The sequence below is a fragment of the Wasmannia auropunctata genome, unplaced genomic scaffold (genome assembly GCF_000956235.1).
Source record: "Wasmannia auropunctata unplaced genomic scaffold, wasmannia.A_1.0 LD334204.1, whole genome shotgun sequence".
NCBI classification, from domain to species: Eukaryota; Metazoa; Arthropoda; class Insecta; order Hymenoptera; family Formicidae; genus Wasmannia; species Wasmannia auropunctata.
In genome coordinates, this window is record NW_012028686.1 from 1327729 (window position 1) to 1338991 (window position 11263).

Here is an 11263-nt window from a genome sequence, read left to right on the forward strand (position 1 = left end):
CGTACATATAACATCTTTAACATCTTCAATCACAATCTATTCTCAAATTGTATAAGATGTCTCTTTTGAAAGTTTTTTGTAATTAATTTTTCCTGCTTTATGTTAAAAAAAATAGTCATAAATAATCTTATTAAAGAAATTAAATATTAAATATTTTTTAATTATATAATACGAGAATTTATGTATTTAATATTACTTTTTACTTTTCATCTTTCGATTTTATTCTTGATGACTGTTTCTTCAAATTAGACTTTTACATTTATAACATTGACCTTTTAAATTTTATAGACTTATTCTTCCAATTTCTGTAAAGCAGTTTGCTTAATCATTATTATCTTATTTTATAACTCTGGTATCTGACAAATTTTATCTCGTCCAATAACAATGGGAGCTCCAGCTTGACGGGTTCTAAGAGAGGATAAGCCGCCGTAATTAAAGCTATTTAACTCTTCCCCGGCACTATACTGACGTAGGAGAGCGAAGGAGAGCCTGGAACGGTAATAAATTCACCAATTACTGTAAATTGAAGAACTTATGCGCGGGGGAGTAGGACGAGCGAAAGGGCATTCGCTTTGTATCGTTATATTGGCTTTCGAACACTTTCCTCGTAATACGCGTCTTTAAATACAATCAATATTTTTATTTTACGGTTTAATGAATTTTAAAATCTGATAGAGAAATTTTATCATGATAAATCGGTTGCACATACATGTTCGGAATATTTTCTTGGAGAATGAAATAATTGATATTGGTCCTGGTACGCGAATTAATTGCGATCAAATATAATCAAAGGAAGGATTTTCACAGAAATAATGATCAATATTTTCACTAATTATGTAAGTACTCTGTGTTATGTCGATTCGATTCAAACTGTGTTAATTAAGTCAATTAGTACATTAATAAGATTAGTGCAATACAAACTCTGCATAATTCTTGCAAGTTTTATTTTTGCGATTAAATCGTACAATCGAAATTCTCCTCTTTAATATTCCTACAATTCCTCCTTTGCTTCTGATGAAATATTCACTATAAACTAGAACTTATAAACTCGATGTACTTAATGCAGTCTTTCGGTCGGCCTTTGAATTATTCATGTTCCTGATTATTATTAACTTATTGCTACGTATCTATTGATTATTACAGGGCATTACGGAAATGGGCGCGGCACTTGGTGAAGTACTTTCTCATAAGTGACCATCTCTCGCAGAATTTATGGAAGATTTTTCACGTTGAAAGTTTCTCCATTAATAACTCTTTTGCAGAATTTAATACTTAACCCTCTGTGAAAATAGATTCTATTATATAAACTTTATTAGGTTCTATTATATGTATAACTTCATTTCCTATTTGAAAGAACCGATCTCAATTTTTTGCACTTTAACGGTTTTTTATGTTATAATTAACAGTCTTCCAACTTTTACAATAACTTTCTCTCTCTCTCGGTTCGCGCTTTCTTACATTTCGCTTATGACACAAGTCACAATTCACACTGGCAAACGATTAATACTTAATTTAGCTGATAAAATCGTGAGTCATAAAGACGCACACGGTCGCGGTATGTATGATTCATAGGAACGTTGCAGTAGCTTTCATTTTATATTTTGAAATAAAATGAATTAGCAATTTTATAAAAACCGCTTGACAGTTTTGCGTGAGCTGCAGAAAAGACGCGACATCGGCGAACTATAATGAACCCTATGGCAAATAAATTTATTCCAATCACGCGCATCCATCGCTGCTGATCAACGTAGAGGGTCGTGGAGTTTGCGGCGTTACCCAGAATCTTCTCTTCTTCAAACGAAAATACGAAGACGAAGACAAGTGTCGGCTTTATGAATAATCAAAGCGAACAATCGCTTATAGAAAAAACAGGAAATTCGAAAAATTTCCGAAGATTCAATTGTATTAAATATGCTGTATTAAACTGCATAATTAAAATACTATTTTATTTACAAACGAACGGATTAAATAATACGGGAATGTTGAAAGTGTATACGAATGAATGAGAGAATAAATGAGCGGTAGAGATCTGAGGGAATGTCGGAAGTTACTGAGAAACGCGCGGCATGCAGCGCGCATCAAGAAGCGATTGAAATTCGCCGAAACGATAACAGTATATGCTGATTAAGAATTGCAAATGTACGATAAAAGGCAAGAAACGTGAGGATTGGAATCTTGTCTGAAAGAGTGAGCGATTCTTGTCAAAATCACGAGAATGAGTAGATCGGGAGTAAGCGGATCTAAAGTGCGAGCGAAAGTAACAAGGAGCATCTTCCTTCCTTCTTTTCTTCTTAATATCCTATAATAATCGTATCCAGGATGAAATGTGCAGTGCAGACGCGTGGTTTCGTGCAGTGCGTATACTTATTAACCATCATCACGGCGGTTTCGATATCTAATCTCGTAACATCTCGTTAAAGCTATTGTTGATAAATGCGGAGCTGCACGAGCCGACCGTTTATTGCGGTATACACATCCGTTCACGCGACGACATTCTTTTGCAAGGGCGTGCATAGATTAAAATATGCGGTAGGCAAAGGGGAAGGACGGGGAATCAAGCTAGGTCATCTGTTCCTCTGTGATTTCCATTCATTTCCGCTATTTTCTGTACAGAAAAAACAGCAGAAACAGTAAAATATTCTCCATAAAAGCAAATCGTTCCTCTACGTCAATAATCACAATCATAAAATTTGGTATGAAGAAATTATACAAAATGTATAATTTTTATAAAGTGGCCCGGAAAATATCTTGATGCTCTGTAGCGCGGTATATTTATCGATATAGTTACATACACTATTCTATGTACTATTTAGACCTGATTCGCGAAAAAGAAAATAATACGTGAAATTATAAAAAATCGTTTTCATTCTACAAGAAATTTAATTCACCCAAGTATTAAATATCTATTATTATAAAATAAAATATCGGTAAAAATTGTAATATTATAAATATAATATTACATAATATACATGCATATAACATAAAACTATTAAATATAACTTAATATAACACAGGTTAAAAATACCTTAATCGCGAAAAAAATAACATTATAAAATAACAAGTTTAAAAGATAATAACAGAAGTTAGAAGGAATTTATTTGTATTTATTACTGTTCAAAAAAGGTTAAGAAACTGAATTTACGCGAATATTAATCAATTATTACAAAGAAATATATCATTAAAATTCATATTAAATATAATATTGTACAATATAAAAATATAATATCAAATATTAAATGTAATTTAACGTAATATAGAAATATACGTAACTTTCAAGCTTCTCTCTCTCTCTCTCTCTCTCTCTCTCTCTCTCTCTCTCTCTCTCTCTCTCTCTCTCTCCCTTAATTATAGTATTATTATTTATTTTTTAATTAATCCATTACAAGGGTTTTTTATATATGAAGAACGCAATTAATTCAAACGCAACTTTGTCCAATAAGCAATCGCCATCCACCCTACCCCTTCATCCGCATCCCTGTTCTTCCGCGATCATGCACATCCGCTCGATCGTGCGTTTCGCAATGGGCCCCTGCTGTTGGGCGCGTGGGCGGCCCATCACGGCGACGTATGTGCACGCGACGGCGTTATTATTACGGCTTAGTGAGGTCCGGCTACTCTTCGCCTAACTGTCGGCGAACAGTGTCCACGAGCCAGCACCCAGCGGCTCTTGCATATTTTTCGCGCCGATTACCGGCCCCGCGCGCGTGATATTCGCGCGCAGACGATTCTAATCTCACGACGAGATAACGGGAAAGTGTGATTCGTGAATGAGTCAATCGACGTATCGACGCACGTCATCTGGTCCCCGTAAACGCGGCGGCGGTGGTTTCTTCTAGCAGCTGCGGTCTCTTCGTTCAATTAAGAAACTGGCGTTGTTCGTAAGTCTCGTTCCCTATAAAATTACGTCTCTACGCATTGCTGCGTATTCTTGCACATTTATCACTTCTATTGTTGAATATGCGCGCAAGGTTAATTTTTATCCCACGTAATTTAATTTAATGCGTTGACTGCTGTGTGAATATGAATTAATATGCACAGCTGGCAATTTGTAAATAAACGCTAGCTGTTCGTTGCTTTTTGGAGAAGGGACAATAGAATTTTATTGTAATAAAAAAATAAATAAAATTAAATAGTATATTAAAATAACATATACTGATGTAAAAATAGTGTCGGGGATAAAGTTACTTAATTGTACTATGGTAGTTAATGTGTAAAAGCGTTATAAATACAAGATACTTTTTTAATTTCTGACAATTATCACACGTGATAGCGTTTTTTTTTTTGTTGAAGACTGGAAACTCTATTGCCCGTTTCCACCAATAAAAATTGACTTTAATCTCGGTTTAACTTACTCTTTATCTTTTTTGAATTTTTAGAACTAAAAAAAAGATGAAGAGTAAGTTAAACCGAGATTAAAGTTAATCTACATGGTGGAAATAGACAATGTGAGCAATTTTTAAGCTGCAGTAGATAAGAGAAGGGATTTTAGAGATACGAAAAAGGATACGAAAAGCAAATAAAATAAATATTAAATATCCATATTGTATTTCAATTAATTTGTGTTCCATTTAAATTTTTATTTGAAATTTAGAAAAAAAGTACAAAAACTATCCAAGATTCTTATCGAACTTTGAAAATTGCGAAATAATATGTTCGATTAAATCGCGACAGAATAAAAACCGCTTTATTTTTCAATAAAAAAAAATACCGCTACGTTCGAATATGTGTCGAATATTACTGAACGCATCTACCTATATATATATATATATTTATATTTGCTACGCAATTATTTCTAACGCTAACCCATCATCACGGAAGTCGACGCAATTTCAATGACGCCAGGTCTCGATGACGAAGCTATATCGCGTTTTAATTTCCAGTTATCTAGCGCGCGGCGCGCGTTGCCTTTCGCTTTCAAACTCCGTTTATCAATCCCACCCCCACCTTTGGGCCTCCCGCGGCACCAATCGTGACATTTCGCATTATCGACGGGTGGACGAGACGGTGAACGGGGAGAAGAAGGGCACCGCGCGGCGCGCACGGCGAAGCCACCTGAAGTGCCACGCGAGTAACCGCGGCGCGAGCGTGACAGGGGGGCCTCTCTGTGTGATGTGATAGGGTGTTGGCCGGTCGTGTGTATGGACGCTCCTCTCTCTCTCTCTCTTGGAGAGACGAAGGCGAACGAAGGAACGTTTCGCAACGACGTGACGACGTTTTATCGAGAGACGCGAGTGAGCTTCGCTGACGGAAACTCGCGAGTCACTCGCGCCCGTGTGTTCCCGTGTATTCCCGCGGTTGACGCGCACCGCGGGACATCCACCGACGCGACACCCGATGGCCGATACTCGTCGGTAATCTCGGTGTGTGGCGACGCTTATCGATCTACCTCTCGTTTCCAGTGACAAGCGGATAAAAGTTGGCCGCGTGGACGACTTTCGCTTTCGTTTATTCCTCGTTTGCCGCGAGGTTGGCGCCGAGGAGAGCGAATCGGCGTGCCGTCCCGACGTGACGTACGCGCGGCGGCGGCGGCGGCGGCGACGAGTCTCGGGCCACACCTGCGCGCCCGCGTGAGAGCGGCTCTCGCGTGCTCCCGCACGCGCCGAACATGGCCAACGCGCGTGGAGGACGCGCGTACGGCGTCGTCCGCTGTTGCGTCTCCTACCTGCTGCTCACGGCCGTCGTCGTCCTCGCCCAGGACAACGTACGGCCTGGCAGCCGTTACTACAATCGCGACGGAGTGTACGTGCCGCAAGACGGCTACAAGACCTATTATCACAATAGTAGACGGTACGGCTATTATCAGCCTGGCTACCTGGATCCCATCTACAGAGGACCTACGAGGGCACCCGAGGATCGATATCGTTACGGAGTAAGTGAGAAAATTCGTGCTGGCGCAATCACATAAACACGTATGACAGTTGAGACGCTTTTTGGGATTTATATGAAAAAGTACATTTTGCTCGTTTACATTTTACTCCGGATTAACACACTTAATTTACGCTATAATTATTAATCATAAACCGTAAAGCTTGAAGTAACACTTGATTGAAATTATTACTTGCTTGATATTTTATTATAATTTTAAGTTACAAAAATAATTTCTTATTCATTATGTGTTGACTAACGTTATTTTCATCTTTGTTGCTTTTAAATTGTTCTGATTATTAAGTAAAATAATAAATATTATTTATACATATTGTTTTATTATTTGTTTATTTATATTTTTGAGTAAATTCTAGATTAAACTGTGAAGTTTATTAGAAATGCAATTACACTTTTTAAATATAATAAAAGCTTTAAAAAGATACATTTATTAGTTATGTTTTAAAATATGTATAAAAGATTTGAATGGAAACAGATTATATAAACATTATATTATGTTATATTAAACAGACCACAGAAAGGCTTCCACTGCCAGGAATATTAGCTGGTTGGCGCGAAGATCTTCAAGGAAGAGAAAGACCAGATTCTAAAAATTTTAGAGATAGAGACATAGTTGTGAACACAAAATATGGCCAAGTTCAAGGATTTAGAGTCCAACTGTATGACGATCCGTTTGCAAGGCACAAACCATGGAATATAGCAGTGGAAAGAGTTACTAAAATTGTTAATGTGTTCTTGGGTATTCCTTATGCTATGCCACCTACCAGAGAAGGTCGTTTCAAACCACCTAGACCTCACAGGTTAACAAAAAATATTTTACAAGTTACTTTTTTTACTGTTTTTAATGTTTGACAATATTGTTTTACATAAAGAAAATAATTTATTTCAATTTAGGGGGTGGACACTTTTACAAGCTGTTGATTGGGGACCAGCTTGTCCTCAGCCTAGCGAATATACTGGTGCTACGAAAGGTGTGCGGGACGTTGATGAAGATTGTTTGTACCTAAACGTATTTACACCTTATGTGAGTATGCCACGTTCAAAAAAAGAAATAAAATAAAATAAATGAATTAAGTAACAACATTATATACTGTATATATAGATCGGCTCTGGATTAGCGAATAAATATCCAGTGATGTTTTACATACACGGCGGTGAATTTAGTCATGGGGCGAGTAATTTGTTCCCAGCTCATATACTAGCTGCCTTCTACGATGTCGTAGTGGTATCGATCAACTATCGCCTTGGAGCTCTTGGTAAGTACATTTATGCTACACGTTTGTGAAAAAAAGTATTTGTATAGAAAAAGTTATGGAGAGTATTGTATATCATTAGTTAGCAAAAAATTAATATTTTCCATTGTATTTCTAGGTTTTCTAAGTACTGCAGATGAGAATAGTCCTGGTAACTATGGAATTCTTGATCAAGCTATGGCACTGAAATGGGTCTATGACAATATACCTTTCTTTAACGGCGATCCTGATTCCATAACGCTCTTTGGGCCAGGTGCTGGAGCAGCAAGTGCGGGATTATTAATGATTGCCCCGAGGTAAAAAAATTGACACTTATATATATTAATTGAAAATCGATCGATATGTGTGAATATCACAAATAAGGGAAGAGAAATATCTTATTTATATAGGTAGTCAAAGCAGTTCTTCGTATTGCCTAATATTTTCCTTAATATTTTTGTGTGCATTTAAAAATTTCTTGTTCATACAAACTGCGCGCTGATTTGTGTGCATTTCATTTTTATGTATATTTTACATATCATTTGTGTTAAACGTATGTATATTTTGTCTTGTAGAACTCGGCAGATGGTGTCAAAAGTGATAGCGCAATCGGGTTCAGCCTTAGCCGATTGGGCGGTAATAATAGACAAGTACCGAGCACAAAATACATCCCGAGTCTATGCAGAAATGCTCGGTTGCAGTATAGAGAGCAGTTGGAAATTGGTACAATGCTTGAGGGATGGACGTAGTTTCCTTGAGTTAGGCAATTCTGAATTAAAACCACACGTCGGAATGTTCCCATGGGCACCTGTGTTGGATCTCAATTTTACGGTACCTCAAGATGATTGGTACGAGGATTGGAGAGCGATGGACTGGCGCTTTTTTACGGAAACGCCTGAAGAGAGTATCAAAGCTCGCAGATACAGGAAAGATTTGTCTTACATGGCTGGCGTAACGACTCAGGAAGCGGCATTTATTATAAGTATGTCATCTATTTAATTCGCTCACTCATTTTCATTTAATTATGTTCACATATTCTTCGAATTTTATTACTGTAAGTTAATTGTTTATTTGATGCAATTGTATTATATGCAGCGTATATTATGTTCTTATTTGTTTTACAGAAAATAATGTTACATTACAAAGGAATCAATACGTAATAACCCCTGAGGTATTTGATCAAAGGATTTGGGAATTAGTTCTTCAATACAATTACACCCTGAATCCTCAAGGCATTTTTGAGGCGATAAAATATATGTATACGTATTGGCCGGATCCATTAAATGTCACGCATATACGTGATCAGTATATAAATGTAGGTAGTGTATGAAAGTGGTGTTAAGTGATGGAAAGTGGAATTAAATTTCATGTAAAATTATTGACTTTAATTGTTATTAATATTTTCAGCTCTTATCAGACTTTCACTATGTCGCACCATATGATAAAATAGCAAAATTATTGGTAGAGAGACACGTACCGACGTATCTCTATGTCTTAAATACCTCGATAGAAGCAATCTACTCGCCACACTGGGCTAGGGTACCCCATGATACCGAACTTCTATGGCTAACAGGAGCACCGTTCATGGACGTTGGTATGTTCTTCCAAATATCTTTAATTTAAAAACACATTAAACGCACAGCTTCTATTAATAGATATTAATTAACGTAGAATTCTTCCCGCAAAAATGGAGATTAAATCGAGATGTATGGACCGATAATGATCGTAACATGAGCCACTTTTTCATGAAAGCGTACTCCAATTTTGCAAAATACGGGTATGTATCTAATAACGCTAAGCTGTTTGCTTGTACGATAAGGTGAAAAAAAAACAATTTAATTTCATTCTAGAAATCCAACGCCTTCACAAATCTTGGGATTGCACTTTGATCTCGCGCGTCATGGACAGTTGCGATACCTCAATATCAATACGACATTCAACAGCTCCATTGAAATAAATTATCGTCAAACCGAGAGCGCATTCTGGTCCATGTATTTGCCAACTGTTATCGGTTATCTTGTCCCTACATATCCTCCCGTTACCGAAGTAAGATATTGTTATATAGTATACATATTTCATGTATTCTTATTGAATTATATTAATTGTATTCAATTTGTACAGTATTGGTGGGAACCTAAAGAGCCACTGCAAATCGCGTTTTGGTCGATGTCGACGGCGAGCCTGCTGCTACTTGTGCTTTCTGTGGTGTGTTGTATGCTTTGGCGTAATGCCAAAAGGTAAGAAAAGGTAAACAGAACCAAATCCATGTGACTACAGCTTAACTCGGTGGCACCTGCTGTACCGAACGGTAGCGCATGCAAAAACTGGTTCTAGTTTTATTGACACAATCGTTGCGGGAGATACGGTTTCTCTTTCTTACTTTTCACATAACCATTTCTAAATATAAATTGCTAAATTAACTTTATTCCTGCTTACAATTAGCAAAACGAAGGCAACTAGGACACGTGCAGGTATTTATAGAAAATACTTTATGCACAATTTTGCACAATAAATTTTGCCTATCACATATTAGTGCTTTATTAGTTGCACATATTATTTTATATATATTATATAATTTACAGGAAAAAAAGGTTCAAATTAAATAAGTGATTAAATTATTGATTTAACTTTTACTTAGATTTTATACATTTCTTTTCTATCGTATGTATAATGTTCTTCTGTATCATTTTCTCCACAGACAGTCCGATCACTACTATAGCGGAGACATCCTGATGGTACGAGACGATGAGCACTCCGAGGGAATCGAGAATTTAACCCGCTCATCTAAAGAAAATATATACGAGTATCGCGATGTACCAGTAAAGGCTAGAATACCGCGTCAAAATGAGACAAGGTTACAAGAACGTTTAGCACATAACAGAAAATTCAGTTCTACACCCTCATTACGTAGCAATTCTAATGTCTCGTTGAAAGATATGAGATCAGAAGGTTTTGTCACGAGCTCGCCTAATGGTCAGCCTAAAATGGCAAAGACAATGAGTCAATCCGCACTGCCGAAAGCTAAAAGCAAGACACTTTTAGTACAGGGAGTACCACAAACAGCTGTTTAATACTTAAGTTACCATTATACAAAAAATTGACAATCTTTTTATATTTATTTTTTTATACTTAGGTTTTTAAATGCATTAATTGCTCTTAAAAGATGACGAAATTGTTAAAAAAAATGCCATAAATTATTAAAGTAAAATTTAAAAAATTTGTATTACAATTTTGAAAAATTATATAAAATAATAAGTGCAGTATATACATATATATACGGACAATAATTGAGACAATTTTATAAATTGATATAATATTGCTTATATAATATTTTGAACCGTTTATTATGATACGAAAATGTATTCGTTATTAAGTACATTGAATAATACGAAAATTTATTCATTATTAAGTACATTGAATTTACTCTTTTTGAGTTAAATTGCTGAAGAACATACATTTTTTAATAACAACGATATTTATACACATGAATGTGTTCGCAAATCAAACATTATTAGTCTTATCTTGATAGCATAATCACACGACAATGCCATTATGCATATAAGATCATATTAAGTTAATAATTCAAGAATTTTATATCTTGATACTTCTTACTGTAAAATATAGATTTTTTTTATAAATTACGCGATTATATAATAATTCTTACTAGTGGCTTTACTTTGTATCCGTCCATAAGAACAAAATAATTGTTACATAAATGAAAAATAACATTTTAGATATTTTATATTATGTATATATATAGTATATATATATATGGACATTATGAAACATTTTATATTACTTTACAGAGTTGGTACTTTTGTAAAACATAAAATCAAATTGTGTAAATTAGCTCAATATCTGTGGATAAAGAAGAAAAATGCAAACACAAATAGATGTTTATTTTGATTTAGATAGTCTGCCTTTTTAAAAATAATTACGCACATGTAACTACAGTATATATATGTTTTTGAATGTTTAATATATTTACTATACACTAGATATTAGATAATGTATTGATGTAGCATACTTGGCGACATTTGCAGGTTTCAAATGCAACATTCCTTGATTTATTGTATGTTGATTTATTATATATTAAATGTTTCGTTCGGTGTCTACGATCAGACGTAGTTTAAGTGCCTTACTTGTTA

At 35.5% G+C, this 11263-nt stretch overlaps 1 protein-coding gene across 3 annotated transcripts; it reads left to right on the top strand.

Moving 5' to 3' along the window:
- Positions 1-5603: 5603 nt before the first annotated feature.
- On the top strand, positions 5604-10275 carry LOC105459200 (neuroligin-4, X-linked). Of its 3 annotated transcripts, XM_011705022.1 has the most exons (13): positions 5604-5869; positions 6394-6683; positions 6778-6907; positions 6986-7139; positions 7255-7432; positions 7691-8097; positions 8240-8430; positions 8523-8709; positions 8787-8892; positions 8966-9161; positions 9237-9352; positions 9558-9586; positions 9814-9947. In XM_011705022.1, the coding sequence occupies exons 1-13, from the start codon at positions 5606-5608 to the stop codon at positions 9846-9848; spliced, it is 2283 nt and encodes a 760-aa protein (XP_011703324.1). In that variant the 5' UTR covers positions 5604-5605; the 3' UTR covers positions 9849-9947. The 3 variants fall into 3 exon arrangements, with proteins under 3 accessions (XP_011703324.1, XP_011703323.1, XP_011703325.1); XM_011705021.1 differs by lacking the exon at positions 9558-9586 and having other exon boundaries at positions 9814-10275; XM_011705023.1 differs by lacking the exon at positions 9558-9586 and having other exon boundaries at positions 9237-9362; positions 9814-9896.
- Positions 10276-11263: the final 988 nt, after the last annotated feature.